General features: G+C 41.5%; 1 protein-coding gene and 1 long non-coding RNA gene across 3 annotated transcripts in view; one reads left to right on the top strand and one right to left on the bottom strand.

The window, feature by feature from the left end:
- Window positions 1-1668: 1668 nt before the first annotated feature.
- LOC140682261 (uncharacterized) lies at window positions 1669-24632 on the bottom strand. Its single transcript, XR_012053765.1, has 3 exons — window positions 23781-24632; window positions 18261-18371; window positions 1669-3954 (listed from the first exon to the last, which is right to left on the bottom strand). It is a non-coding gene; the product is annotated as an uncharacterized lncRNA (long non-coding RNA).
- The window catches only part of PTPRO (protein tyrosine phosphatase receptor type O), a 144617-nt gene continuing 141851 nt past the window's right edge, over window positions 22531-25296 (top strand). For both annotated transcript variants that reach the window (XM_072923807.1, XM_032746385.3), the window contains exon 1: window positions 22531-23489. In XM_072923807.1, coding sequence (XP_072779908.1) covers window positions 23271-23489 — 219 coding nt within the window. In that variant the 5' untranslated portion in view covers window positions 22531-23270. The remainder of the gene's footprint in view (window positions 23490-25296) is intronic.

Here is a 25296-nt window from a genome sequence, read left to right as displayed (position 1 = left end):
TTTTTTTTTTCTTGGCTGTTTGGATCTGGGACTGTGGTTTGTACCATTTGAGAGAGGATATTCCCTTTCAAACACAGAGTTTAAATGTAGATTTAATCTGAGCTGTCACTAGTTATGAACATAAGAGAAATGGGGAGTAAAGAAAGTCACTAAATTTCTCAGTGTTCATGTTTGGTTTCACTTGTATTTGGACAGAGGTTTGAAATAATTTTCAAGTTATTTAAATCGACCATCTCCTTTATGTCTTAATTTAAACTGGACCTCTTTCTAAGCAGATATTTTTAAAAGTGCTGCTATAAACGAATTATAATTTACTGATGTGATGCAGGAGTTCCTGATTCAGAATCTATGGCTTATGGTATTTTGCCATTTCCACTGGATGATTTATTGGCTAATCATTTAGATGGTTAAGAGGAAGACAGGAATGAAAGTGACTGCAGATGGTCCCCAAGCTGCTGGAGTGCCACATCCAGATTTCCCAGAGGCCTCCAGCTGTTTAAATTCTCATTATGCAAAGCAAGAGTTGCCCCAGAATTAGCTTTTACTGCAAGCCCCCCACCAAAGCTTTGACCACCCAAATGCCTACGAAGAAAACTTCTACAGTATCCTGCCTCATTTTTCTTTATACCACACTTCATTATATGTGGTAAATAAGGCCTGGATAGCAAAAAATCAACAAGAGTCCTTTTGCCTACCACCCCACATGGGAATCATCTAACTTTAATATGGAAGATGTACTTTTGGAGTTCAACCAAGCTGGTAGTGGTCCTTCTACATTTGCTGGTCCTTAAGAAAATGCAGTTCATGCCCTTTCCCACTGAGTAAATGGTTCTAATTATCTGAAACATTTCTCCTTTTTTTTTTTTTTTTTTTTTTTTTTTTTTGTTTTTTGTTTTGTTTTGTTTTGTTTTGATTTGTTTTCCCAGCATTTAATCACTGACTTCCAAAAAGCCTGCACTTGGAAGGGAGTCTTGAAACTCTGCATGACCACAGGAGTTGAGCTCTTATCTGACTTAATCTTGCCCACCTCATGGATAATTTACAGCTATTTGATCTGTTGAATAAAATACATCCAAGGTTATTGACCTCTAGTCCCACTTGCTCACACAGGATATTCCAGGGTTGCTTTAACTCAATTGAGCAATAATATTTTCTAAAATTAGCCCCACTGAAACTTGTAGGGCTGGTTACTTGTTTAGGAAAGTAATTTTTACTGTGTGAAAGTACCAAAGCTGAACTTCTGATAATGCTGCTTCCTTGATAAAGACACTTGCTCTACATCTGGTAAAAACAAAATAATGTAATAAAACTCCCCATTAGAGCCAGTATCATTAACAGCATGCCTAAAAAAAGAAATCGACACTTGTCTGAAAATCTGAGGGTTTTTATAGGGCTTAAGAAGACTGCAGGATTCACATAGATCATCCTACAACTTTCACCTGTTGTTCAGGACAGGGGAGGTTCCTCAAGCAAAGACTGGGGTACTATTATAAATGCAGGAGAACCCAATGGGAAGAAACGATGATGCCTGACTCAATTCAGAAGGCTGAATTATTTTTTTATTATAACTATGCTAAAATACATTAATATACTATATAAAAGGAGAATACTAAAACTACATCTACTTTCTCTGACTGTAACACAACTTGTGACCCTCTCTAAAGAGTCCAGCCCCAGGTGGGTTGGATTGGCCATCAGGCTCAAACAATCCTCACCAGAATCCAATCAAGCACTCACTCCAGGTAAACAATTCTCCAAACTCATTCCACATGGGAAAAACAAGGAGCATAAATAGAAATTGTTTTCTCTTTCATTTCTCTCTGTGCACACCTATGAAAATCCTGAGAGGGAGAGAAATGCGCTCACCACAAGGTACAGTGTGCACTTCTGTGCTCCACAAGTGGCTGCCTCCCAGTGCTCTGATGGCTTTGGGCAAACTGGGGTTAATCACATATTCTGCAGTGGGGGGGAAAGGGGTGACCTCTTGGGTGTCTAGGTTTGAAATTGCTATTCACACTGCACAAGTCACAAAAAAAGAAAGGTGTTATCTCAGGGAGCAATCTGGTTTGCTGGTTGGTTGAGCTTTTTTGTTCCTTTCTGCAGTTAACTGAATGACTTAATGTTTTGGGAAAGTTAATTCGGATGGATTTATGAAGATGAAAGTGCAGTTAGGGGTTTAATCCATCCCCACATCTGAGAAACTGTGTAGAACCTGTGAGAAGGAGCTGTACAGCCACAGTCACATGTGCTCCCTAAATCTGGTGCTGATAGTGGCTCCTCGGCTGGGACCGTGTGACCTTTTAAAGGCTTGTAATGGGAAAAGGAAGAAATGCCTCCTGACTGTAAAAGCCTAGTTTACCCTTTCAGCCTTTGATAAATTAACTGCTTTGTTAAAGTGACAGTTCACCCTGTTTGAATGCCAACAAAGGCAAAAAATGTGAGCGTGCCTGCCTGGCATAAAGCATGGAAGTAAACCACATGCCTCTGCTCACCCCTGGCTCACTAAATCCACAGAAATGCAGGATTTGGAATAGATGTAGGAATGTATTGGATGCAGCATCAAAGAGTTGTCTTGATCACCATCGTCCATTCACAATCTTGCACGGTGTAGTAATGCATATTTTCTTGCTTATTCTTAGATTTGTAGCTCGACCCATGAGAATGATTTTAACTCTTGCTGGGATCGGGGGAGCAGACAGGCTGTGCTCCAGCTTTGATATATGAGCTGATTAGAGCTTCTGGCAGCCTCCAGGGCAGGGTTTCTCAGCAGCAAGTTCTCCAGAGGGTTTCTGAGGGTGGGATTACTGCTAAGGTTGTTTTTTTTTTTGGTTTTTTTTTTTTTTTTCCCTTGATCACAGTCCTGCTGGTAGTAAAGCGTGTGAAACAAAAGTCCAAATGTTGGCATATTCTCCTGTGGGATAGCAATACTCACGGTGGATAATTTCCAGATCTGAAATAAGCTACACAGTGATATTTTTTTCAGCAGTTGCACCCAGCTGAAGCATAATCCGTGATTTCTAGTCCAGTTATTAACACTTCTGTACTACTTTTCCCATGCTCATACAAATTAATGTAGAAAGAAAAAAAAATCAAAGAAGTGATGTGATTGTTCTTCTATAAAAACAGATAATCAAGAATTGAGAAATCAGGAATTCCTACACCCTCAGATGCCTGAATTAGAAGCATAGTCATTTTTCAGCTCTGATACAGCCTTTGTGGAAAGTTTAGCAGCTGAATTGCCTCCAAAAATGCTGATTTTCTCCAATGACAAAAGAAGAATCCTCCTGTGCCTAGGTTCTTAAATTCAATACTTAAATTTGGATGGGTTTAGTTATTCCTCTCACTACTGTTGGCACCTTCTAGGGCTTGCTTCTATTCCTCAAGAGCTTTGAAATCTGTGATAGAAATGCAATTAGTTTCTTTTTCTTTCTCACCCTGTTTTGAAAGACATAGACCTTATTGGTGCACTGGTAAACTGGGAGACAATCAAGAAAGAGTATGTTTCAGACAGTTTAAAATAGATTCAAAATAACCAAAATACAGGAGTTGCACCCTTTTACCAGCCCTCTTCACTGCACATGTAGTATTAGGTTTAAGGGGATTATAAAAGGGACTAAGATTTTAAAATAATCTTTTGCTCCCTGCAGTAGTTAATCACCATATGTGAGCACTGGCTTCTCTCTAGTGTTTCTAATGAAGAAGGTGAGAATTTCTTTCTCTGATCTAACTGAGTAAGAGAGCTGAGGTCTGAGATGTGTGTGATCCTTGTGGCTTCCAGAGGAGATGCTACAGCTGAGTAAAAGCTCCTTTCCCCCTCCTGGCTGTATATTCCTCATTACAACGGAGTGCCAAAATTCATTCTGGCATTCCCACTGTTATCACCTTGCCTTGCTGCTGTCCTCAGAGTCCTTGGTAATGAGGTCTAGGGGGAATTAGCATCTGCCAGCTTCATGTCTGTGGAGAGAAAAAAAAAGGAAGAGAAATTATACTCTTTTCCTTGTTGCAGTACTTACAGTATTGAGGCTCCTGGAATAAATCCTTGGCCCAAAGGAGTCTTAAATGTACTGAGCATGGAGTAGCAATTTACACCTCCTTTGAGCCTGTCAAGGTCGGCCAAGTATTGGCTGCAGAAAGCATCAAGTAGAGAATTCAATTAAAGTGAATTCTTCCAAAATTCTATCGCTCCACAAAACCCACCTTGGAAACCTGTAAAAGATTAAGTATCAAGAAACTAGAAGTGAATTTAATATCGGAATGCATCTCAGGGTGAGTGTCCAGCATAGGATGAAAATAAACAAGAAGCGATGCAGGGAGTGGAATACAGGAGTGAGGAGAAGACAACGGTGCTGCATCCTCGGGCTGCTCTGTGGAGCAAAATCCTCAAAAGCAGATCCAACATTGCCACCTGCGGGTGGCTGTGGCGAGGAGCTGGAGGGGACAGGGCACAGGGCTGGAGGAGGGTGGCAATGTCACGTCCAGCCTTTGGGAAGGGCTCTGGCCAGCACAGGGGCCAAATTCTGTTCTTCAAACGCCAAGTGCGGTGCTGCTGTGGGACACTGGCAATGGAAATGCTCTTCCCATCGTAAAATACTGATTTAGGGGATGGGAATCATTAATCACAGAGTTGTGGAATTGTTGGACCAGTTAGGCTGGAGAAGACCTTTAAGATCATTGACTCCAGCCATTAGCCCAGTGTTGGAATCTGTGGGTATTGGTGATTCTGAGATTGTAGAAAGTCTCTGTCTTTCTGCCCCATTGCCAAAGAAGAAGCCATAATTCATCTGTGCTGGTTTCAAGGTTGTTTATTCTGTTTATCTCTAACATGTTCTGCTGCCCTGCCGCAGCTCTGTCCTGCAGGGCAGCGTGTGGGGCTCTGCCCTCAGTGGGATGGTACAAACATTAAATACCAGAAACTACCTGTGCTGGATTTACAATAACGTGCCAATATCTGTCATCTACGTTGGACAGTGTGTCCCCAGCCTAAACCAATAGAAAAATGCCAACACTACAGTGAAACATGGAGGGTGTGAAGAAGGAGGAAAAGGACAAGACACACCCAATTCCTCTGTTTTGTCCCCTCTGAACCCCTAATCTAGAATCCTAAAATTTTACTTTTGCACCCGTGCCACAATTAATTATTACTCATATCAAACACTCAGGGCTTGTAACTCATCCTGTAAGATTGAAAACTCTTTTCCATGGACAGAGATCACAGACAGTGTCTCTGGGGGCTCTGTCCAGGGGGGTTCCTGACCCCCTCCAGGGTCCCAGGCCCTCCAGGGCAGCCAGAGGGAAACCCTGGATTCCCACAGCCCAGCACTGTCAAAGCCACCACTTAACCATGTCCCCAGGTGCCTCATCTACCTGGCTTTAAACCCCTCCTCCCTGGGCAGTCTGTCCTAGAGCTCAACAACCTTTTCCATGGCAGAATTTTTCCTAATAGCCAATCTAAATCTCACCTGGCACAACTGGAGGCTGTTTCCTCTTGTCCCCTGAACAAGAGGCTTGCTACTTGGGGGAAGAGATTAACCTCCACCTGGCTGCAACATTCTTTAGGGTGGTTTGGGAGAGCAAGAAGGTTTTCCCTGAGTCTCCTTTTCTCTGCATTTCCCTCCTTAGGTCAGGTAACAGCATTGGTGATCCAGCTAAATTTGTCACTGGGCATTTGGAGTCACACACCACTGTCTTTAGCAATGTAGGTTTCTCAGTAGCTCCATCAACATCCTTGCAGGGAATTTTGGCTTCAGGTGAGTTACATCAGAAAATAATTTGTCAATTACTGGCAGGTCTCTGGTTGAGTGCAGTCACTGACCATTGTTAAAATTATATTCAAGGGGAACCTTTATTTCAGCAAAGGGTGAATTTAGCTGATATATATTTAGTCAGTAGTATTGCATTTAAATGCACATTTAAAATAAATATTTAAGTTTCTTCATAGCTTCATGCACTAATCGTATACTCTGATTGTAGTACATACAACAGTTTTATGCCTTCATTCTTAAAAATGAAATGCAACAGCAAACAGCAAAATAAAATAGTTTTAAAGCAAAAGAAAGTGCTTTACTGGTATATATTAGATATAGATAGCTAAAATGCTTATGTATTTGTTTATGCCTACAAAAAGGCCAAACTCAGAGGATTACAATGCATTTAAATTCTCCATGGAATGGGCATAATTGAATTAGCTAGTTCAGGGTTCTGTTTATGCAGGTGCTGGATTAGAGAGAGAGGCACTAGATGATGCTTCTTTCCAGAAGGTTCTCTTCCATCCGTAAGGAGTGCAGAGAAATGAATAATGTGCTGATTTCACTGGATTTGTGCATTCTGTGGGGATGGGCTGAGAGAGTTGGAGTTGTTCAGCCTTGAGAAGAGGAGGCTCTGGGGAGAGCTTGCAACACCTTCCTATTGGAAATAGGAAATTTATATATTTATAAAAGACCTACAGGAAAGCTGGAGAGGGCATGCAGGAACAGGGCAAAAGGGGTGATTGAGCAATATAAACTGATGATGACTTTGAATTGTGGGAGGGTAGTATTAGATTAGATGTAAGGAAGAAATTCTTTACTGTGAGGGTGGTGAGGCACTGGCACAGATTGCCCAGAGAGTTGTGCACTTCTCATCCCTGGAAGTGTTCAAGGCAAGGTCTGATGGGCCACTGAGCAACCTGGAAAGTGTGGAAAATATCCCTGCCCGTGGCAAGGGTGTTGGAACAACAGGACCTTCAAGGTCCCTTCCATCCCAAAGTGTTCTACAATTGTGCTGGTATCTGATCTGGCACCTGGCATAAAAATCCCTGCTGCTTGGCAAGTGTTTTCCTGGCCAGGTTTTTCTTCTGTAAGGAGCAAATGCAGCAGATGGAAAGCTTGCAGAGCCTGTTGCCTGGGTGCAGGCTGCCAAGTGGTCAGCTGCAGCAGGAGAGCTGCTGGGGTGGAAAGGTGGCCGATGCCATCTCTGCCAGGGAGCATTGCAAAAAACAACCCCAAAAAAACCTTGGAGCATTACACACAGATATTGCTCTTCTGGGAAAAATGAAAGCAGAACTTTTCATGTTTCCATGTGGATTTTTCCACCTTCAGAATCTTGAATGTTGGGATTTTTTAACACATCATTGCTCATAGAACATTGAGTTTGTAGGTTATGCTAAATGAAATTACTGCTGTTTAAACTATCAAATGCAATGTGTTGTGAAAAACATGTACTTCAGGTAATTGTTCTGGAATATAACTGTGTGGGACAAAATAAGAATGATCTGAAAATAATTGAATTCTTTTCAGAATTATTACAGAATTATTTTATTATATTACCATATCATGATTATTACCGAAATAATATTTCTGAAATAATTGAGAGTCTCAGAATTATTTAATGATATTCCTCTTTCTATTCTCTCTGTCTTGTTTTACAATCATGACATTTGTATTCTCTCTGGGACTTGATGTATTGTCTAATTGCAGGGCAAAGACATCAGATTGACTTAGGCTCTATCATTTGAAGGTTTCTATCAGATTTTCGGGTTTTTTAGAATTGGGCTGAAACTTCTTATCTCTCTTGACTTCTGTCTTCCCCCATGGAAGGCCCTGGTTGTGTTCACAGCCTCATTACCCCACCCCAGGCCAAGGAGAAGTAAATGGGGCCAGGCTGTTGCTTCAGCCTCTGCTTTAGAGTTTTGCTGCTTCTGCATCCTGTGAATTGTGATATGTAAACCTCTGCTGGCCAGAAATCCCCAGTCTAGTCAGAGGGAATGCAGATCATAAAAGGGAAAGGAAGGGTAGGATGCATTTGAATGTTTTTAAGCTTTGCTGAGGACATCTGGCCTGTGGTGATTTGCTTAGAAGAGGATTAATTGTAATGCAAACTCAGGAGGAATGGGGATCCTTTAATGACAAGTGTCAAGTATACAGGATGTGTATTGTGTATAAGAGCCAGTGGGATCAAAACAGAATTATAAAAGCTTTCTAGGATTTCCCTGGTGCTTAGAAATGCTTCAGAGAAATCCATTATACTTGGAGAATTTCCTCAGCAGGAATTCTTCACGTCCTCAACGTCTTCCATTTTAATAAATAAGTTATTTGAAATCCAAAGTTACAGCAGATGAGGTGAAGGCTAGGCTGTGTTTTCCTTGTGCACAGAAGTGCTTTCCACAAATGCAAAATGCAGCAATTGGACTGGGTTTTGTCAAATGAGAGTGTTGGGGCCATGGATTTAAATCCTGACTACTTTGTTGCAGACAGACTTTTATATGGACCCACATCCTGATTCCTGGGGTGAACATTTGCAGCCCTAAACCCTTCCAGACTGAGCAAGAAAGGGCTCAGAGAGTCTGGGCACGTCCTGGTGAGCTGGAGGCTGGTACAGAGACACCCAAAACCTGTGGGGATTTCCACTGCAGGAATCAGGTTTTCCAACATGGCTCTGAATGCAGCCCAGAGCTGATTAATTCATTTTTTTGTGGCTGTGGTGCTCAGGTTAATAAACCTGCCCCAGGATGGTCTTTGGTTGTGGTCCTTCAGACACACATGGGGACAGAGTAATAAAAAAAACAGAACTGTCATGGGTTTTCTGAAGGGTGACACTGGACCCGTTCAATTTTCTAATATGCACAGAACTGACTAGTTTTGAAAATGAGATGCTGAGAATGGAAAATTGCTACTTTCAGAATAACATGGAGGCCAACTATTACAATTTTTGTATGAAATAAATATTGGATACCCATAAATAAGTCATGTTAGACTTAGAAATGTTAGAAGACTTTAGCTTTTTGTTCTTAGAATATGCTTTTGTAGAGCATCAGGCAGGAAAGCTGCAGTATATGTTTTAAAATACATTTTCCCATTCCCAAATATTTAAGTATTTTTTTTATTTTCCCTCTAGAAATTTATTGAGAATATGAGCTTAAATGCCGAGGCTGTCAAGAAAGTCTCTGTGTGGTCAGAAGTGTCAGAGAGAGAGCCTGGCAACAGGAACTTAATTTTCTAAATGTCTGTGTATGAAGGAGTTTCAGAACAGCCTAGTTCCTTTTTTATTTTTTCCTTAACTTTTTAATTTTTTTTTTTTTTTTTTAATTTCTGTAGCTTACTGCTTGTGAAGCCTGGAGCCACAAGCAAATAAAACTGTCAATGTCCTAAGACAAAACCCCCAAAAGGCAGGAGAGGAATAAAAATGTTTTTACTTGGTAGTAGTATTTGTTGGATTGCTTACTGCTTCATACTGAGGCTTGCTTCCAAACAAAACATAAACTTAATATGACAAATGAAAACAAGATTGAAATAATAACACTTTTTTTTTAACAACTTGAGGGTTTTTTTTTAGGTAATTACATGAATTTACTACAAATTTGTGAATAACATCAGCCCATAAAGATATTTACCTTTGCCAGAATGTTTTAAGTGACTCTATCGTGACCTTTCCAAGTCACATCAGCTTCTGCTGCCTCCTACTGTGTGGTCACAAAATCAGCACAATCAGATGTTCCAGGTAAAAAGAGGGGCACATACAGAGTTAATGTGTGGTGAAACTACATCATGCTCTGCCTGCTCTTCTGACCATCTTTCACTCAACTCAGCTTTTGGGAAAGTTTCTCTAGAGAAGGATGATAATCAGATAATAATCACTTCATGCAGAGCAAGCCCTTCCCACTCACCCTCTGTTATGACTGGGCTTTAGACTTGGCTCAGTGCAAAGATCTAAATCTTTCCTTTAAGGCACATTTTTCATCTTGCCTCCTTAAAGCTTCCCTTCCACTTCCCCAATCAGCTAATTATAATTAAAAGTCATGGAGAGGGTCACTCTCAGCACTTTCTAACTGCAGCTAATCCATTACAGCAGGGGAGGCAAGGAAGTGTCTCATCCAACTGATCCAGGAAAGAGCTTTGGAAGAGTTAGATCATGTTGTCCAGACAAGAACTTGCCTAGGATGGTGCATTTAGTACCTGTGGTCCAAATGGATGAGCTGTAGAATACTTAGGAATCACAGGAATAGTCAGGAAATTGGTTTTATGTCTCATAAAAAATAAGCTAAAAAGCTAGAGGAAGGAAGCTGTGAGTACCTGCCTGTGCATGACTAAATCAGTTGTGCCCACTGCACATTTTTTCATCCTCTTGGGAGCACCTGCTCAGGATCCTTCTTATGGTCACACTTTTTCTGCTGTCCAGGTGACAGAATTGCTGTCAGCACGCTCCAAGGTGCTTCCTTGAAGGTGGTTGATAAATCCCAAGCAGGGTTTTAGTTGGGCACCTGGGTAGCACAGCTTTTTTGTACACCACCTGCATTTGTTATCTAGGTTAAAGCTGTCTTGAGCCACCACTTCCAAACAAGAATCTTTTGCTGGATGCAGTGGGGATTTCTGGGTGCTGCCAGATTTCTGGGAAGCAGAAAGAAGCAATAAGGACCTGTCCTGCTGGGGACAGTCCCTGAATGAACTATGATGCACCTTCAGCTTCCACAGGTTGATTTCCAAAATTAAACTGCCTCTGGCTTCCTGCATTTGCTGCTGATTACAGGAACCAGGGGGTTTTCACTTTCCCCTAAGCTGCTTAATGTTCAACTGCATTTAGGTTTGGGTTTTTGGGGTTTTTTTCATTTTGAAGCATGGAAAAGCATAGCTGTTTTCTGGGAAGGGCTGAGGAAGGATCTCCTCATCCTTACTGTTTGAAATCTCAGGAGGTCCCTTTCTATAGCCTTGCTTTCTGTTTTCTCTCCTACAGAAAGCACTGCATTATGATAATATTAAGACTGAGTGCTGATGCAGGCTGAAATCAGGAATCACTGAATTTAAAGCTGTGTACACCAATGTATGCTGCTTCTCAGGATTTTTTGGAGTTTTTCCGTATGTCATAGCTGGAGCTCTTTTTTTTGCCAGAAATCCTTCTCTTTTTAACATTATCTTCCATAAAGTTTAAAACCAGATTTTACAGCAATAGAAAATTTCAATAGAGAATTGAAAATCTTATACTTTGAATTGCCACAGTGTGGCAATGTTTCAGAGAATTTTGTTAAAGTCTGCTGACAGTATTTGGTGAACCCCAGCTCTGGGCTGATGGTGGAGCATTTCCCTGTAACCCTCTCTATACTCTGCATAATAATTCCATGTGGCAGTGACAAGCTCCAGTGCAAAAGAGGGAGCAAAAATGCACTGAGGTGCTGTGTTAGAGAATTGCAGTGATTGGAATGAGGATAGGATACAGGGATTTAATTATGGGGTTTTTAAAATTCTCATCTGATTTTTAATTTGTGTAGGAGAGACCAGCATTGCTCTGAGCTCTTCATGTTCTCTTCCTGATATTTTCCCTGCTATGTCCTACTCAATTAATTTATTTTTCTGTAGGGAAAATCAAAACTGATTTTTTTGAAACGAAACAATGGGCAGAGTTGCATACATGCCTGTTTCATATATAATTGTATCTAAACATTCTGTAATGTGAAAATAACGTTTCATAAAGGTTCTGAATTGCTATTGGGTTGTTTACCACCTTCCACATTATTGGGTTTTTTTTCATAAAGTGAAGAAGTAACCCATGTTCACACAGATACTGACATTTGTGCCTATTGGAAGCTTTACTCCAGTAAATGCCTGTGAAGGGGTAAATGTCAATCTAATTTCTAAAATTAACCATATTTTACAAGGACTAGAGATAGGGTGCTGCCCAAATCCTGGATCCAGCTAGCTTCAAGATTAGTCAGAGTCTTGTGGCTGAGGCAGTTGTCTCTATGTTTTCGCAGTGTCCATATTTCCTTACAGAATTAGTTGCATTTAAATAGTTGGACGGGGAAAAAAATTAATTTCTTGGGTTTTGGTTAATCCTTGGAGTTATGTCTTGAGATTATGCCCTGTAATTGTGTAAAGTCAAAGGTAGCTTTTCTCTTTTCCCTCTTCTTTTGCCTAATGTTGAGGTGGAGCCTGAGGGCTTTGCCAATGCACCTGCTCTTTCCAGACTCCATCAGGTAAAACCATTCCAACTTGTTGTCTGTGCTGTGGAAGATGATGCTCAATGTTTAGCTTTATTTTTACCCACAAACAAGATCCAGGGGGACATTATGGCTGCTGCTGCTGTGAGGAGAATTTTACTGTCAGTGTCAATTTTTGTGGCACTGGGTGCACATCAATATCCTGGTGGGTGTGAGTTCCTTCTCTATCAAGTATCTCTAATGTCTCTCCTTGCCCCATCCCTCTCATTTCAGAGGAGCATCTCTGAGTGTCTCTCCCAGCACATGGAATAATCTGAGCACTGGGAATTCATAACCATGTCCCACCAATTCAGTGATGCTCTTTTTAAATCTCACTGAGTTTTGCCCAGGCCTGCTTTAACAGCAATTAGTTCCCAATGGCATTTCTGTTCCTGAGGGGATCTTCAACTCATTGAAGGGTTTTCCTTACTCACTGGAAGATAGGAAGCAATAGAGTTATCTCTGATACCAATTTAATTAATTCTGCTGCAAGACACTAATGTATTCAGAAGGCTACCACGGATATTACATGCACACTGTATTGCTCATAGCCAGTCTAATTTAGTGTACTGCACTTGTACTGGTTTTTTACCATGGAAAAATAGAGTCAGACAATAATGCATGGATTTGGAAAAGCTTTATAGTTCATAAACATTAGCACATTCATATTTGACTTTGTCAGCAAAGGAAAATTAGTTCAAACAAGGTGCAATGATGCATTCAGTGCTCTGGGAGCCTCTAGCTCAGAACTTGAACTGATAAACTGTTATAATTAATTCTTTCCATTTAATGAGATGGCTTATACTATCAGCAAATACAAGCTTTGATGTCAACATATTATATTGACCATCTTCCTGTATTAATTAGAATATGACTTGATGGAGGCTTTTCTTACAGAAGACCAAAAGACAAATGCAGTGAAGTTTGTTTATGTGCCTGACTAACTACACATATTGAGGCAGCTCATGTGTGCTTACCCTGAGTCAGAGAATGGTTTTCAGTGATAAAACAGGAGAAATTGGGGAAGTGAACTTCTTGGCTCTATTCCTGCGTTTGTCATTGAGTCAGGCAAGTCATTAGACACAGTTTGAGTCCAGCTTACCTATCTGTTTAATGGAGATAATAAGACTTTCCTGTTAGGGAGAGGGATTTTAAGGCTTAATTAATTAATTTTGTGGAGCTCTTTGCTGCACTAAAATGAAAGTCAAAATATTGCTTGCTGTAGGTTAAATAGTATGGAAACAAAGTGTAATCTGATAGTTCTTTAATTTTATGCATTTTGACTTAAAATTATACTAACTTGATTACATTGATGCTAGCATCCACATCAGAGTTATTGGAGAGCTTGTACTAAAAATGAATGCAATAATAGTTTACAGATTTGCATGTAAAGGGCTAAGAATAGCTGGTTATTGCTCCTGTTCTTGTTTGATAATTTTATTTTGCTTTATAAGTGCAGAGAACGTGCCAGAAAAATAAAAAATTGCAGTGTGTTTTGACATTAACAGACACTAATAGGTGGTACTCAGTAGAGCTGAAAAGGAAAGTGATTAAGTAGGTCAGCTTACTTAAAGAATAGGGAATAAAAATAAAGTTAAAACAGAAGTGTAAATGGCTAGAAAGCATTAAATCCATGGAAGACAGCAATATTTGTACAGGTGTGCCCAGGTAGTGACAAAAGGGGCATTTTTAATGCAAAACAGTCTGGCAAAAGTTGAGATCCATGTGCTGGATTCCCACAGCACTGTGCACGGGAAGGAGGGGAAAAGCAAAAGGTGATTGACGTCAACCTCAAATTGCTCTGTGCCAGGTCAGGCTAGTGCAGCACCTGTCTCCTCTGAATTCTGGGGGCTGGAGTGCCTTGCTGCTAGACAAGGGCTCTGCTTGCTCCTCAGCCTCTCTGCCAGACTCTTGCTTTTGTTTTTTGGATGAGGGCTTGCTCAGAGTGTCACCTTAAATATCCACCTGTATGTGTTCTGTGTGGATGATGATCTTAGCAGAAGGTTTTCAATTGACTTCCACTTCCATTACTCTGTCCTTTCTTTAAAATACATTTTCCAACATTATTCATTCCATCTCAGTGATAAGAATGTGGCTGTCTTATGCCTCTTTGATGTCTACTCTGCCCTGGAAGAAACAGATATTTTCAGCTTTTGTCCAGCAATGTTTATTCCTGTAATTGCAACAATGAACTTGTTCCTAGCAAGGTAACCAGCTTCACCTTTCTGATTACTGCCATGATGACTACTTGAATCAATATTGCACCTTAAAATGATAAAATGCCTTGATTCAGGATGGATGGATCAGTGCTTTGAGGATGATTGACAGAAATCTTGCAGATAAGTGTCTGAGATTTAGAAAGCACTGAAAATTATCCTGAAAATCTGTGTTTTCATCTGGGTGTTGTCTGTCATTTTAGTTTCATCCTCTTTTCCACAGTAATTTCAGTTGACCTCAATATGTTGTGTTAGTTTTTTTCCTAGCATAGTCTGATTTTTTTAATAAAGTGTGTTGCCATATATAACAGGATCCCATTTTTCATCTCTGTCAAGTGGAATTACTCTGATGGCAATGCATTCAAATCCACCTTGCTATTACAATCGTAGTTGTTTCACTCAGCGATGGGACAGAAACTGAAGACTCGTTTCTTTTTTCAACATGGGCTTTCATGGTCAGACATTTGCAACAATACTACTTAAATTTGTGCCTTGGTAATCTGAGCCCACGCATGAACCTGTGTTGTTCTGCTAATTATTTGTGTGCTACTGGGATAAAGGAGCCATCTTAATTTCAGGCTGTCCAAGCTCAGAAAGCTCCTCAAGTTAGAAACAGACCTGAGTGAAATTCCTGGGAGCAAGTATCTAAGGAGACTGGGAGAAGGGTGTATTCTCCTGGCTACATCAGGATGGGTTGAAAATGGGTGTGAATCCCTGTCACAAACAGGTAGGGAAATTCTAAAAGAAAGGCCTCATAAGATCAGGCCTGCTCTGCTAAATTAATAGCTGGCTTGTCACTTCTAAGTGCAGCTAAGTACTTTGCAAGTTCCCATGCGAAAACAATCTTGGTATGAGTAGTTTGTTAACACAACAACCAATTCTTGGAGAGAAAAGCAACTAGCACCTGCATAAACATTAAATCTGTCCCATGAGAATCAGTGGAGAAAATAAATAAGCAATTCAAGAATAGAGAGATTTGAAAGACAAGTAAAATATCTCTTACTAAACAATAGAGTAGTTGGCAAGAAAGCTATTAACCAGTTAAAATTGCACACAAGGCCTGTAAAAACTGTATAAAAGGAGTTGTATGAGCAGAGATTTGGCTTTTCCTGCATGAAGAAAAGGAATTAGGTGACTAATTTCAACAAATCCCAAAGCTGAAGTATTCTTGAGATATATGTGAATTATTTTCAGTGTCACCCCGTGAATTCCAGGGACTGAGTTCTGAAGCCTTTTACCCTGAATAAAGGGTGTTTTCTCCTATAAACTGATCCTCTGGCTTGCGTGGACATTTGTTACAGGAACGTGATGCTCTAACAGAGCAAGCCATTGTCAGGGAGCAGCCACAGCACTTCCCACATTTCTAATGGTGAACTCCATTTTCACTTCCTTTGCCGGATAGAAATGTAAGGTGCATCAAACCTCATGGGCATCACCTTTTGTTAGCTGCTTCTGGCTACACCCAAATTTTGGGAGTTAACGTACCTGGGTGCCTTTGGTTTTTGGTGGTTTTTTAGCCCTCTGCGTGTATTTGGGTCACGCCAGCCAGCAGCCTGAGCAAAGCTCCACATTTAATTATTGCAGCTGAAGCTATTATGCTTGGAAACACATTACCTCTCTCCAAGTCCCCATAATGTCATTCTGATGTTTCCTACGCTATTGATCTACCTCCTGCTTTGTGCAGCCTTCCTGAGCTGACAGACAATGTCAGAGCTGTCTTGTCCAAAAGCATTCTCAGTTTGCATTCCCAGTTCCCCATTCTCATCCCCATTCCCAGTTTCCCATTCCCAGTTCCCAATTGCATTCACAATTTTCCATTCCACTCCAGCCCTTTCCAAGGGCTGGGTGGGCGTTTGAACAGCTCTGTGGATGCCTGTTTGATGTGTTCCAGGGTTTCACCCCGAGCTAATGCCAAGGTTCTACTCTATGATATGGAAATGCCAAGGTAATTTCATGCTTTGTAAAGCTCTATGAATATTTTTAATTATGACAAAAGCGCCATGGAAATGAAGATTGTTCTGGGTTTCATCGTTGCGTGTAGTTTTGTGTGGCTCTAATTTCATAGCAATTTAGTTCATTTGGCACTTTGAGATTTGTGGGCTGTCTGGAAGCAGAAGAAAGTGAACCCCATATTTGTCATGGGTTTGATAACCTTGGCTAAGCTAATGTGGGTGCTCTTTTGCACCCTGCTAGCAGTGAGGGATTTTCTAATTTATTTTTTTTGCCACCCCCACCTTGGAGATTGATAGTCTCAAGGCTCTGAAGTGCCTCTGAAGTACAGGATTTCCTCACACTCTTCCAGTAGAATTCAACGCCAGCCTGTAAGGACCATATAGGTCAGAGCAGAAGACAACATGTTAGTTAGTCTTTGTCAGCTCAAACTTTGGGTTCTCTTCAGAACCAGTGGGAGTTTTCCCTTGTAAAATCCTTTCTGCCTTGTAGTAAACTCGGGGCATCAGATGGTTTCCTTTAGGACACAGGAACTGAAGATATCAGCTCAGGGCTCAGTTTTGCTAACTCCCCCTGCCAGCACAGCTACCTGGCTGCCTTGCTCAGCTCTGCTGGCTTTCTTCTCATCTAAGGGCTCGTTCAAGGCATCAGGGTAGGCAGAGCAAACCATGGTCCTGGCATATTTTCACACCTAGCTCTTTCTCTGTGGGCTGTGAAGGATCATTCCTGGAGGTGAAAGTCATGTTAGAAGACACAGTTGGCTGCCCAAACATATTAGATTGCTTTCCAAAAGAAAAACAAAGCATCCTATGTCTGCTGAAGTAAAACATGCAAATCCTATTAGTGTGAGAGTGTGTTAGCTCATAATTGATGTATTTGACATATTAGTGTGCTAATTTATGTAAACTGGGTAGTCTGTGAAAGATGATCATGAAAAAGGAAAGTGGGCCATATTTAATTAACATCCTGCAAATAGCTGTGTAGTGGGTCTAAAAATGGAGGGGGAATTTTATGGAGATGTCCTAACACTTAAGTTTGAAAAAAATATTTTTTCCCCCCTACCTACTCTTGGCTATCTTTCAAGTGGTCTGGAATGAGCCCACATATAATGTACAGGAAGCCAAAAATGAAAAAAAAAAAAAATCATGCATCATTCTGTTCTTTGTGTTTAACAGTCTTTTTGACCCCTGAGATATTGAAATGCTAAAGATTGAAGCTAAATAACAAACATTTTTGCCTTAGCTGGTAAATCTACAGATTTTTTTGCTATTTCCATATAATAGGTAAAATTCTCTTAAGTCCTGCCAACCCATTTTCCTTGGTAATTAGAATACCTGACTGTGCCAATAATACATTTGCTGAATCTTCTCTTTTCTCTCTCTCCTTTGAACGAAATCCACCCCCTAGGAAGTAAATTGTTAGTGAATGAAATGGGATTTTTCTGAATATATTTATGATTTCAAGCCATTTTCCCCATTCTCACATAGCTGCAGGCCCCCTTTCCACACGGAGTTGCTTTTGAAATTGTTTACTCTGAGTGCCCAGTAATTGGCACAATTAATCAAACGGTGTGACTGATTGCTTTAGTCAGGTCTTGTTGCCTGATTGATCAGCTGGGGTCTTCTGATACTGTAAAAATATATCTGAAGTGAAAAGGCTGCTTAGTGATGCCATGTGGGAAATGGCAGTGAAAAGGCACTGGTTCAAGGCATGCATATTTATATTACATATTTGTATTGGGATATAGTACCCCCATGCCATGGAGAGAGAGAAAAAAAATTCAGCACAGATGCCAGGGAAGAAAAGGATGTTATCTGTGCAAAATTTCAGCTCCTACTGCAAATTTCTGGGGAGAGAAATGTTGTTTCCTGTAACTATGGCTCAGATTTCTGTGAATCAATAGAGGCTGTGAGGGTCAGAGGAAGTCAGTATATTTCAGAGGTGAAAGGTGCTAAAAGGCTGTGACTGACTGGAGCCCCTTTTATTTATTTTTTTTTTTTTTTTAATTTTTAATAAAAAGCCTGGATGGTTCTACAATGGAAAGTACAGTGGAATTACTGAGAAATTACCCCCAGAAAGATTTACCCATCTTAAACAGAAATAAAATAACTTTTCTTTTTTTCACTTTTTTTCCACTTTTTTCTACTTACATGGCTTTAGAAGTTGCTGAAGACAGTGAGAAATTCCCAACCAGCCTCTTTCCCCAGCCTTTGGCCTGCTTAGATCATAGACAAAAACGGAGAAGCAAGTGGAAGAAAACACTGTGGATGCAATACAAAATAAGAAGAGTTAGAAATTGCAGTGTGGTTTATTTTTATTTTTATCAACCATATCTGCTGAGACTGGAGAGAGAACTATAAGAGTAAAAGGGACATTTTGATAACAGACAGGGCTGGTCAAATACTTAATAGCTCACTAGAAAGGTAAATATATGAATAATTTTTATCTAGAATTATGTTCACAGAACTCAATCTGTTTCTCAGGCATCCTATAGCATCCAGATACCCTGGTACAGATAAATGAAAGTGAAATACACTGTTTAAATATTAAGTAATCTCAGCCTTGTGGGTATGTTTATTCCTTCCCTTCTGGAAAAAAAAAAAACAACAAAAACAAAACAACAAAAACCAACTCAATGCCTCTTCATACCCCATTTCAGTGCTAAAGGAATGAAACATCAGACAAAAATCTTTCATATGCTTATTTATGAGGAAGAGATTCAATGTCAAAGACAGATTTGTGTCTGCTTTAAAAAGGAAAATGACCTTTTGCAGAATAGTTCACTGCTTCTCCTGCACTGAAAGACTAATAAGTGTCTAGAAGTTGATCAGGTTGCACATCTGAAGTGTGTCAATCATTCTTGTTAGGAGAAGACAGATTTTAAAAAAAACTGACAGCTTGTTTGTTAGGGGGGCACACTTTTAGAAGTCACAGGGCCCATACTTATCAAACTGAAATCTAAGATAAATTTGCACTTGAACACGTAAGTGCCAACCCATGTACATTATTCTAGCCACCCTTTGCACTTGTTTTTGTTATTGTTTTATCCACTGCTGTCATTGAAATGAAAGGACTTTAGGTGAGAAGACATTTAAGAAGGATCTGCACTTTATTTTCGTAAGACATTTATCACTGAAAAAATAACTTTGCTTCCAAAACTTCTTGGACCAGGATAACTTTTACTTGGAGTGGGTTTTTTTATAAACCTCTTTTTATGTCATGCTTATCCGACTTGCTGAGGCCTGTAAACCTTCATATGATTCTGGGTTTATACTGAAACTAGGAATAAAGGCTAATTTACAGCTTTTTTTTTCCATGGGCTAGGCAGAGCTGGTAGATCTGACAGAATGTTGCTTTGGGGTTTTCAGGGATAAGGGAAGAATTTGCCATAAACCTTAAATCAAGTCTGTGTAAGGTACCAGCAGGAACATTCATGCAAACATTCGGAACCATGAAACATTTGATTCCTATTTTTCTCTGATTATCTAGGGTGGTATATGGTAATTAACACTGGTTTAGTTAGGATGATGCATTAAATAGCTGATTAAAGCAAACATCAGTGTTTTAATTAATCAGGCTGTTAAATAAAGGTAAAGCTCTAGCACTGTAACTAATACAGCCTTCAAGGGGGTGATGAGCTTCCTGAGAAGTTTTTGAAACTGCGTGTTTGATGTGGAGTCCTCCTCTCAGAATGCGAGAGGATTTTCTTTAAACCATTTTTGTCTTCTAGGGCTGTGTCCTGTAATGCCTTGAAATACTTTATCATGTTCCTGCATACTGCACATCAGAATAAACAATAGATAATTATCATCATCATCATCAGAATAAATAAATCCTGCCCAGCTTTTCCAGTAAATCTAGTGAGTAGAGACAGGACCCTCTATCAAAATACCACATTATGCACCTCTCTATCAGGCTCTAAGTTCTCTGCTTCACTGTGATTCTGCCAGCTGCATTCAGAGAGAACCAAAGTCCCTTAAGGCTGCTCTGACAGGTGCCCACTGCAGCCCAGAGCTGGTCACAGACCAAGAAAAAATTAGGATGTCTTTCAAGTGGAACAGATCCCGAAGGAAAAATGAGAGATGTTCGTAACACAACACGGTCCTGTCGTGAATCCATGCTGTAGTGGAGGAGTTGGGCTTCCATGATTCTTGTGGATAGTCTGCAATGCCCCAAAAGACCTCTGATGAGTTCTGGGGAAAGGTGGCAGGGCTCCACAAGTGTCAGATTTATGTGAGTGAAGGGAAGTGTGACGTGGAGTGAAGGACTCTGTGGCCAGCGAGCTGCTCTGCATTGCAGGAGCTGCACAAGTGCAAAGGTCAGGGCTTTCACTGCCTCCTTGTACTGGGCTGCCTTAGTAACTGGGAACGTGTTCCAGCTTCTGCCCTGAAGGTGGAAGGGTCAGAACCCTTCTGACAAGAAGGGTTTCTTCAGGTTTTTGAAATGTAAAGAAAAGAGGGGTGGAAAAATATTTAGTTCAAATTGCCAAAATCCCAATATCTGATTCGGAAAAAGCCATGTTTGATGCCAGAACAAATGTTCCCCATCTTTTCTGATTTTTATTTTTAAAATTTTTGTCAAATGCTTCTGTGTTTTTTCATTCAAATAATGAAATTCCAGTTGGTGAGGTATCCTGCTGAACACTCGCGTTCCCCCTGGGCCCATGGAGAGGGTTAAAGAGCATCAGTATCTTTTAGTAAATTCACAAATTACCCTGTTTCTTCTTCCCTGAGTACATAAAAGTTATCTCATTGTCTCCATTTTAAAAGCTTTGTTGGTGTATTAATAGACTGTCTGCTTTTATTGTTTAGATTCCAGAAACAAATAAGGGTAACTCTCTTTTTATAGATCTTCTTTTTTCCCTCTGCTCTGTATTTTTTTCTGAAGGATTAGGTTCTATTTACAAACTGGAATCTTCCAAAGCACTGTCCCTTTTTGAAAATGTTGAACAATCCTGTACCCCCATAACTTAAAGAGGAAGCAATCCATGAGTTCACTTGACTGCATTTTCTCAGCTTCAACAGCCAGATCAGAAAACTTTATTATCTTGGTACTTTATTGAAGGTTTCATTGCAGAAATGTTTCTCACCTCTTTCAGCTATTTTTCACTCTCTTTGATTCCAATAGTGTTATCCTGAGGCTAAAATGCTACTAGAATTTTCTACTTTTTGTTTTTCCTTTTAAATATCTTTGATCTTTAGCCTTGTTTATGCCATCATCATTTTAATGTCTAAATGTTTGTAAATAAGTGGAATACTGGAGAAGAAAGAAGCCTAAAATACAGTCCTAAGGACAAAAATCATTTAAGTTCCATTTACTTAATAAACAAGAGGTTCCCAGCCTAAAGTTTCACCTGCAGCTTTCAAATACTGGCAAAATTTTAGTTTCCTAAAGAAATTCACATCTTTGTCTTTCAGATAACCTCTCTTCATTCTAAACCTGAATACTGAAGGAAATTTAACTATGATTAACCCCTTGCATGCCGGTCTCAGATAATGCTTCAAACACTAACAGAGTAGTGAGTACCCAAAAGAAGTCTGTGTCCTTCATCGGTAGCATTGAATACATCTCTAATGTCCCCAGCTTCTTATAAATGAACACGTGGATAGCATTTGCCTTTTGGATTTCTAAATTTAGGCTTTGTGCCAATGTCTACATGGGGCCTGTATTTCTCCTTCGCTTTCTGGATTAATCCCCATCAAGTGTGGCAAATCTTTGCTCAAGGGCCCATTTCAGTACAAAATAAGCACATCCCTCTCTGGCTTTGGCCACTTTGAAATCAAGCTTTTGTTGGCTGAGTGTCCAAATTATAAGAAAATCAAAAATATGCCATGTATAAGCTGGGCAGGGCTCTGAAACACGGATTCATTATTGTCCAATTTAGCAGCTTTGTAATTTTTTGATTTAAAGGACATTTCCATGAGACTGTGGTAGAGTTCATCTTGCCTAAATGATTTAGAAAATCTGAAAACCCCCCCAGAATCTACTTTTAGCCACTACTTTAATTTTTGAAGGAAGAGTGAGATGGTGGCCCATTACTCTTAAGTAATGGCACTACACCTAGACCCAAAGTTGCTCTGAAGTTTAACACCCCAGACACATCTGTTTATTACACTGGCAATCCTATGTTGTTTTTGTTATAGCTCTGGTAGCGTTACCAAAGATACATCCTAATTTATACTGGTGTGAGTGAGAGTGTGGTCTGTGACAAAAGAGATTCTGAGGTAGTTTCTCACTTTGGAAAGACTGTTTTCATTGTGGTGGTGGAATGGGGAAGGTCTTTAAGTACTTTGGGGTTTTGTTTTGGTTCCTCAAAGTGGGGTGTTTTTTTTTTGTTTGTTTGTTTTTTGGTTTTTTGGGGTTTTTTTGTTTTTTTTTTTTTTTTTTTTTTTTGGTTTGGTTTTTTTTCTTTCAGAGGATATCATCTTAAGCAAGATTCTTGCTAAGGTGTTTGGAAATGGCTTTGATTAACCTGCAGGCTCGCTGGGTGGGATGTGGGGGGAAGACACAACAGGGGAGATGCGCTGAGTTCTCTCAATACCCCTCGCATCCCTGGTATCCCCGAGTATCTTGTGGGACAGAATGAGGTCTCCATCCCTTGCAGGTTCTGCCCTGTACCTTGAACATTTGAAGAGCTGTCCAGGCGAGCACAGCCACAGGGACTTTGTGGGTACCAGCTCCTGCAGCTGTAGCTCCAGCAGCCGCCTCCCAGCGCCGCTCCGGCCGCTCCTTGCCCTGCCCCGGCAGCCACCCGCGGATGCTGGCGGCATCTCTGTGCCCCGATCGCGGCAGGAACACAGTAGCTGGGGAGGGGCTGGTGGGTGAGCGGCGGTCAGGATGGCTTTTTGTGCTCCTTCCCAGCGGGGAGCAGCTGCTGTGGGAGAGGGGGGCCGGGGGCAGGGCGGTGCGGGGCCGAGGGCGGCTCCCGGCTCCATCTCCCACCTCCCAGCCCTCGCCTTCCGCCGGGGGCTGCTGCCGCTCCCGATCGCCCAAACTCCTGGGAGGGGAGACAGCACCCGCCGTCGCCTCCTCTTCCTTCTCCTCCTCCTCCTCCTCCTCCTCCTCCCGTCCCCTCCCCGCCGCAAACCCCAAATAAAAGGGGCGGGGGGCGGCAGGATGCGCCGCTCCGAGGGGAGCTCGGCGCCGCCGCCGGCCGCCTGATGCTGCCGCAATTCGCCATTGCCGGGCACGGCTCGGAGCCGAGCGGAGGGAGGCGGGGGGCAGAGCCGGGGGTCCCGGGGGCACAGGAGCAGCAGCCCCCCCTGCCCGGCCGCCCCCGCAGGCAGCGGCCGCCGCCGTCCTCCCCGATGCCCGACCGCCGCCGGCGGGGGGCCCCGGGGGCCCGCTCCTGTCTCCTCTGGCTCTTTGTGTTGCTGAAGGTAAGTGCCGGGGAAGGGGAGGGCTGCGGGCCCCCTCCCGCGGGCCCCGAGCATCCTCCGCGCCGCCTTTGTGCGCCCGCTCCGCTTTGTGCCCCGGCGGGAGCAGCCCGGGCCGGGATGTGCCGCCTCTGCCTCCCGCATCCCCCCGAAAGCGGCGGCAGCCCCGGGGAGCGGCACCGAGCCCCATCCTCTGCCCGCTGCCGGTGCCGGAGGGGCGAGCGGCGTTTTGGGGAGCGCTGCGCTGTCCTTCAGCACCGCCCGTCCCCGGCCGCTCCCTCCGAGCGCTCGCACCTTCATCCCGGCCGACTCCGCTGGTGAAGATGCCGCTAACAAAGGGGAGGATGCTGGATGGTGCTGGGTTTATCGTGGCAAAGCTGAGCAGTTCTGCGTTTCGAGCTCAGCCTGTCTTCTGGGCGGATTCATTTTTCAAAGTTCTGCCTCATACCGCAAGCTTGGTTTCACATGGCGTTTCTCATCTCTGCGCTTTAGCTCATGTCATGGGTTCTTGGGTGTATTTAATATGCTTCGTGTAACTTCTAAAAGAAAATGTATGTGCTGCCCAGGTGAATACTGCTGGCTGCAAATGTCATTGCCCTAAAGAACAGTGCTCAGCGCTGCTAAAAACTTTGTTGTATATTTGTCAGTCACTGTTAAGCTGAGCTCTCCACCTAAGGACCTGACCTTTCAGAGCCTTATAAATGTAAATGTTCTTTGGAAATCATCAGGACTCCCTGTGTGAGTAAGAGTTTGCAGGATCATGTCCTGGAACAGCAGTGGTGTCGCTTCTAAAATTGACATTGCATTGACAGAACTATTTAAAGGGAAGCTTTCACAGCATCTGTTCACATAGAGTAGTCAACTGTCAGCTGTCTCATTTTCATAACTGCTGAAACATACATTTATGCAAGATAAAATGCTAATAGACAGACAAAATTTTGTTCCATGGACCATGGTCGTTTAAAAAAAAAAAAGTATGCTATGGCCCAGTAGAAAGATGAAGTTTCTAGTTTTTTCATAAACATACAAGTACACACAGTTTTAAGTAGCTGGTTTATCCCACAGTCAGGGAATGTACATTCTATGTCCTGGCTTGGCTTTTTTTTTTTTTTTTTTTTTTTTTTTTAAGTTAAGGTGTTTACGTACTGTATTTTGGTTTTGGTTTGTTTTTTTTTTGGTTTTTTTTTTTTTTTTACTATCATTGTTGTGGTAAAGCATGACAGAAAATAGGTAATTTAAATCTGTATTAAATAAATAGTAAATCTGAAGTAACTGGGTAAGATATGAAGGTAGCCAAGGGCCCAGGTAGTAATTTTGTTGGGAAATAGCCATCACTCCTCAGCCAAGTAAACCTGGGACTGGGAGGACAAAGAAAGCTGATGAGCATTAGCAGAATTTTGTAGAGTGAGATAAGGTTAAGCTGCATCTTCAGATAGAGGTGCATCAGTATCTCCCTGGATGACTGGATTATGACTTTGGTTGGATAGCAAGCCCACTGTAATTAGTTATCTTTGTATTGGTATTGAACACTACAGTATGAAGTGAGAAATGAGATTTGAAGTGACAGTCAAAGTAAATCTGGTTACAGGAGAGAAGCTGGGGAAGCAAGAACAGTGTTTGTTTCAGATCACCACAATAGGACCATTTTCATGAGCCTGAAATTCACTGAATATTCTTCAAGATCTGTGTAATTATTTTCAGTGACATATAATTAAAAAGAACTCATTTCAAAACAAGGCTTTTCCCCAGTTTTGCTCTGTTTAGTTCTACCAACCTGTTGAAGCAATACTAAAATTAACCAGACTCGATT

This window comes from Taeniopygia guttata, chromosome 1A (assembly GCF_048771995.1).
Source record: "Taeniopygia guttata chromosome 1A, bTaeGut7.mat, whole genome shotgun sequence".
In the NCBI taxonomy this organism is placed as follows: domain Eukaryota; kingdom Metazoa; phylum Chordata; class Aves; order Passeriformes; family Estrildidae; genus Taeniopygia; species Taeniopygia guttata.
The sequence above is the reverse complement of the archived record's forward strand: the minus strand, read 5'-3'. Positions and strand labels throughout refer to the sequence as shown.